Here is a 6,000-nt window from a genome sequence, read left to right as displayed (position 1 = left end):
AAACTAGAATGGATGAATGCTGAGGTGATGACATTTTTCTTATCATAGCTATCTGCAAAATGCAAGAGAAGAGAGTGGATCTACAAGTGGGCGGGGCTATACACAGGAGGCAGAACTTGAAGTTGTCCAAAATCACACAGAACTACACAAGAACACAACACAATTAGCAAAATAAAAGTAAATAAAAATGGATCAGCAACCTGCAACCTGCAAGAGAGGAGGCGTGGCTACAAGTGGGCGTGGAGAGTCACTCTCTGCAGACAGACCACTCTGTTTTTCATTCTTTTCTCCCTCAGGGGCCCCCCTCTCACCTCTCAGGTGTAGTGTGGGCCCCCCAGAAGACAAACATCCTGCCTTGTTGTAAACGCCCCTGCACAAAAAAGTGTCATCAAACACAAAATCAAGGCCATTTAAACGCATTGTTTATTTATTTATTCAGATTCACATCGAGGTTCATTAAGTTTTCATCATCATCATCGTCATCATCTTCCAGCTCCATTAAAGCTCCGCGCGCTGCTCATCTATTTGTACCAGAGTCGCATCCTCAGGGTGAGCGCGTGAGCGATGATGACATGACTCTGAGAGCAGAGGGATTTCTTTCTGTCTTTCTTTCTTTTTGTCTTTTCTTCTCTCTCTCTCTCTCTCTCTCTCTCTCTCTTTCTCTCACACGCTGTTGGTCCATTATTCATGTGAGAGGAGACGAGCACTCGCAGCTCCCTCTGGAGCGACAGACTGCACCGAGCCACAGATTCCTGTAGGCGCCCTTCTCCTCATGCGCTCTCACTGGGTCTCAGCCTGACGCACACGCAGAGAGAGAGAGAGAGAGAGAGAGAGGGGAGAGCGTGAGGGGGGGAGTGAATGAGAGAGAGAGAGAGAGAGAGAGAGAGAGAGAGATAGAAAACTTTACCAGCTCACCTTTGCAGTCCAGGCAACCAGAGAAAATACCTTCTCATAAGAACCCCCACGGAGAATAGCAGTGAGGAATCCCCTCCTCCTCCTCTTCCTCCCTCAGGAGCCACAGACGGAGGCTGCGTCCTCTCCAGCAGTTCATGCCGGATAAAGTTTATGATCAGCGTGGCAGAGGCGAGAGGACACAGGCTCGACCGCGCGCAAATCTTGATAAACTTGTCGGGGACAGTCGCCCGTCGGCGGAGATGGGGACCCTGCGCGACCTCCAGTACGCGCTGCAGGAGAAGATCGAGGAGCTGCGCCAGAGGGACGCGCTGATCGACGAGCTGGAGCTGGAGCTCGACCAGAAGGACGAGCTGATCCAGAGGCTGCAGAACGAGCTGGACAAATACCGCTCCGTGATCAAGCCGGCGACCCAGCAGGTCCACAAGCACAACGACCTGAACGAGCAGCAGCGGACAAAGAGGCAGGCGATCTCAGCCGAACCCACCGCCTTCGACATCCAGGATCTCAGCCATGTCACCCTGCCTTTCTACCCCAAGAGCCCACAGTAGGTGTCCGCGTCACGGCCACGTTCACGCGTCGTTATTGTGGCTCTATTTATAAACCCACTGTTGTGCTTTTATTTATTTCTTTATTTTCAGTGTGAGTTCATTCACCCTTTGTAACATTGTTCTGTTTCCCGTGCGTAACGATCGAGTGGCGCAGCAGGTGCGGCACCTGTAGCACGGTAGGATGCTATAAGTGGCGCTCTCTGACACACGCACACACACAATGCTGCGCAGCTATTCTTCTGAGGACACTGCAGTGACATCCATTCATTAGACATCTTTACCAAAACCATATCCCTTAACTTAACCATAACCACTTAATACCTAACCTTAACCTTAACCATCACCCACAATTCAAATCCTAACCCAACCAGAGCCTCAGAAATGACGTTCTGCCTCATTAGGACCAGGTTTTTAGTCTCCACGAGGACTACTGGACCTGACCAGGTCAGTGTTTATGCCAGAAAAATGTCCTAAAGAGGAGTGGTGTCACTTTTTATTCAACTACATCAGTGTCAGACTCGTCTAAGTAATACTTTTCTCGAGTGCAATGTTGTCATAATTGATATATGACGGTCAATGGTGCAATAATAAACTAAAATGTGCCAAGTAAAAGAGAAGAGCAGTGAAAGAAAGACTAACTGTACTGTTACCATCTTGTTACCAAAGCTTCGACCCAGCTATTCTTTATGAAAACTTACTTTATTGATATGGAAACTTAAGAAACCGTTACGTTACAAAAGCACAAAGGCTTGTTGGCTCCATCCAAACATGCAGATCTGGAACATGCATGTAAGCAGAGGAATAAAGCACCACTGTCTCTTGTTCCTCATCGCTGTGCCACTGTGTCACTGTCCCCTACTAACACACAACATCTGAATAACGTTAGCCCATGATTCTCCTCAGATTAATTAGAACCAAACCAAAAAAAAAAATGGATGTTTAGACAGCGTTCCCGCAGGGTTTTGCAGGAGCCCAACATTCCCTAAACGTTGAGGGAAGCAAACACTGAAACGTTCTCCTGTGGTTGCGCCGTGGTCTCCACACAACATTCCCCTTTGGTTGAGATGTTTCCCAGATGTTTATATGTTTGTTTTTCACCCAGCTTCATTAATGAATCTAAAACTAACGCTAGGAAAACTTAGCCGTTAGCCAAGCACAGGACAACCTAAGGAGGAACCTTCAGGGAACTGTTCCCAGAAACAGTTGTTGCTGTTGTCGTAACTACAATAAGGAAACACTGTTTCCCCACTGTCATCAAATGTTTGACCCACATTTGCCCCTATAGATATTTGTGCATCACAGCAGCTTCCAGCTACAGCAATATAAAATAGAAAGATACAAGAGATGGAATTTGTAAATCCTAACTTAAACCCAGAGTCCCTGATATGAGGGTTCTGCCTCATTAGGACCAGGATTTGCTCTGCAAAAAAGTCTGTGTTGATACCACAAAACGGCATCAGATGAGGATCAGATGATAATGCAGAACAATCTGCCGCTCTGTGATTAAAGGCTGATCATCAATAAGCCTGACTGACTCACACACACACACACACACACGAGACAGACAGAGAGAAAAATCCTCTAATGAAGGGGAATCACAGGCTGCAGCTCTGTGTAATGTTCCAGTTCCTATTTTATACAAACTGTGATTCTGTGACAGACAGTCTTAACAAGCTCTCTGCGCATGTTTACCTTGTGATTCGTGTAGTAGTACTCACACCCACACCGCCGCCTCCCCCCCGCGTCTCTTTTTTCTCATCAGTCTCTCTAAACAAACATCTCTGCTCGACTCAAATCCTGCTCCTCAAGACAAAGCTGTCACTAAAATAGCTCCGCGTTATGGAATAATCCAGTTTCCTGTCTGTCTGTCCGTGTGTCTGTCTGCTTGGGGAAACTGAAGGGCTTTTTAATGAATCAATACGCGCAGAAGAAGAACGCACAATATATCAGCGATTCACTCTGCGGGGGCGACTGAAACATACTGGACAACATTCTGGAGCATAATCAATAACTCACAAAAGCAAGCGGAGCACCAGAGTGCACAGCGGTTCAGCCACAACGTTAAATTTACATTTGAATTCCTGCCGTGCGTTTGTCGACTTCTAAAGCTGCAGTGTGTAACTCTTGGCGGAGTTGTCGATGTTCCTATTCTGCCTCTGTTTGGTGTCGGTGACCAGAAACGATAAACTGCCGCTGTTAAGCAAAACTATTTGTATCTGGCAAAGACGTCTTCATCCTGTCAAACTGCTGAATCAGCAGGTTTTCTTTTTGGGAATTCACATCTGAAACTTCGAGTTTTCACAGGGGACTCGAAGCCAACTGACCTGAGCTTCAAATCTGGCCAGTAGGGGGCCAAGCCAAGTGAACGACATACCATCGGGATATAGCGATAATGAAAATTTGTGGCGGTATTTGGCGTCATTTTCAAAATAACAGAACAGAACAATGTATAATTCACAATAAAAAACATAGTTATGATGCAAAAATGAAGCTATTGCTGTGTTTTCCGTCATGGTGCGGTTCAATGTGGCACAGTATGGTATGATTTGGAATGGTAAAGCCTGGGTTCAGGCTGAGAACAGGACCTTTTTCTTGGAAAAGCGAGCTTGACATGTGGATGTAGTCCTCTGATTTGCTTGGTTTGGCCAATCAAGAAGAATCAAGAAGAATTTCAGGAATAGCCACCAGGGGGTGAGTTAGCTGGTTGCAAGATGTACTCCATTGGAATGGAAGTCTTTGAGGATTTGATTCACAACGTCAGGATGATTAGATCACTAGAGTCTTCTTCAAAAGAACATGAAGTCGATTTTGTAAATTATGTTTCGACACAACGGCAAATATGAGCGACACTGTCGTGATTGACAGCTGGTATCAGCCAATTGTGGAATTTCCTGTTTCATGGCATCGGTCAAATTTAAGATTAGATGTCCAATCCTTATAAGTGACGTCAGGACCGGCTGCCACAGTGTTGATGTCGCCTCAGTCTGTCTGGACACACAGTAAAACAAATCACTTCCTGTGTGCAGCAGGGGAAATGAGATCTAAACATTGCTCCACTGACAAACACGGAGAGAGTCACTGTGTGAACTCGTTTGACAATTTTTACTTTAATCAAAAAGTCACAAACTACTGCACTAGGTTTGCAAATTCCCAGCATTCTCTGTTCTTCTCTCGCTCAATTGTAAACACTAAATTGTACAAACGTCCTTTTCTTGCTTAAAAATGTTAAACATTGTACTGTGAGAGTGGCAGAAGAGCGAGGCTGTAACTTGTGTGTCTCTGTTGTTAGTTCAGGCTGCAGAGAAACTCTCTCTCTGGTGACACAGATATTAACCTGGGCTAACCTTTTGAAAAACACGGCTCGTCTGTTTTCCGCCAGTCAACAGGGGTTTTTGTCCAGAAGAGGATTAGTCACGGAGGGTTTTAGATGCATTTGGAGAGCAGTGGGTCCACAAACAGTGGCATCATCATGGCTGGAGCTTTCGCGGTTCCCCCCCCTGGGATAACACGCCCACTTGATGCGGATTGGGTCACAAAAAAGACTTAAGTGTATTTCCAGGAGTGTGTTTTCCTTCACTAGCGTCACTTCCTCTCCGGGCTAACACCTCTAATGGAAAAAATGTGTAACTACACCGTATACGATTAAGATTGTCGCTTAATTACCTTAGAAATCGTTATCTGTTAAATTCTTAAAGCCAATCAGTCGACTAATTCTCACAATTCATTAATACGACGGTTTAAAACCCATTAACGTATCAGTTTAAAAACATTTCCTCCTCACGTTTGTGGTGAAATAGATGAGCTGTGTTAGATAGATGGAATCACAGTTGTTGTTGACACATCAACAAACAAAGCTCCTCAGGATTTTTGCCAAAAAGAAGATTCAAAAACCGAGCAGATTATTTCTCTGAGCAGGACATTAGTCTTTGTTGTAGCTGTCAGCTCAGTGCGACGGGGGAAGGAAAAAAGAGAGGCAGCAATCACACCCTTGTGCATTCTTGTTGTTGGGTTTGTGTCTCTCACTGTCACCAATGAACGCGAGGTCCGGGAATGAAAGGCCGGAAAAACATTTCATTATAGTCATTTTCCTCAATTTACAGCTTTTTGCTAAAACATTCACTTCTGTTAAAGTGTTAAAGTGTAAAGTGTCCTCGGTTTGTTAATGTAACACTTTAAAAAACGACAACTTATTTGTTCAAATCCTCTTATGTGCCTGGTAATAGTCGATCGATATTTAAAAATCAGTGGAGCTGATGAGCGACATGCGATGCCATTGTTTGGCTTTTTTTTCTCCCAATATCTAAGAAAAATGTAATAGATACTCCAAGTTAAACTTAAACTAACTTGGACAGACGGATGGACAGAGTCTAATGTCCCTTCAAACTGAACGTATACCATTGTTTTCATTGTCGAGTTTTCTGTGAATTACTTTTCTCAATTCATGGATTAGTTTTAACGAGTCATTGTTTTTGCTTAATTAGATTTCAGTCAGAAAATCACTCTCTTTTCGACTATTCTGTTCCCACGCTTCTCAAAC

General features: G+C 44.6%; 1 protein-coding gene across 1 annotated transcript in view; it reads left to right on the top strand.

Annotated features, from left to right (window-relative positions):
* Nucleotides 1–862: 862 nt before the first annotated feature.
* LOC122765832 (cGMP-dependent protein kinase 1-like) overlaps nucleotides 863–6,000 on the top strand; it is an 87,047-nt gene continuing 81,909 nt past the window's right edge. The window contains exon 1 of the mRNA XM_044020269.1: nucleotides 863–1,459. Within this exon, the coding sequence (XP_043876204.1) occupies nucleotides 1,050–1,459 (410 nt within the window). The 5' untranslated portion in view covers nucleotides 863–1,049. The remainder of the gene's footprint in view (nucleotides 1,460–6,000) is intronic.

Source organism: Solea senegalensis, linkage group LG3, assembly GCF_019176455.1.
Source record: "Solea senegalensis isolate Sse05_10M linkage group LG3, IFAPA_SoseM_1, whole genome shotgun sequence".
Taxonomy (NCBI): domain Eukaryota; kingdom Metazoa; phylum Chordata; class Actinopteri; order Pleuronectiformes; family Soleidae; genus Solea; species Solea senegalensis.
The sequence above is the reverse complement of the archived record's forward strand: the minus strand, read 5'-3'. Positions and strand labels throughout refer to the sequence as shown.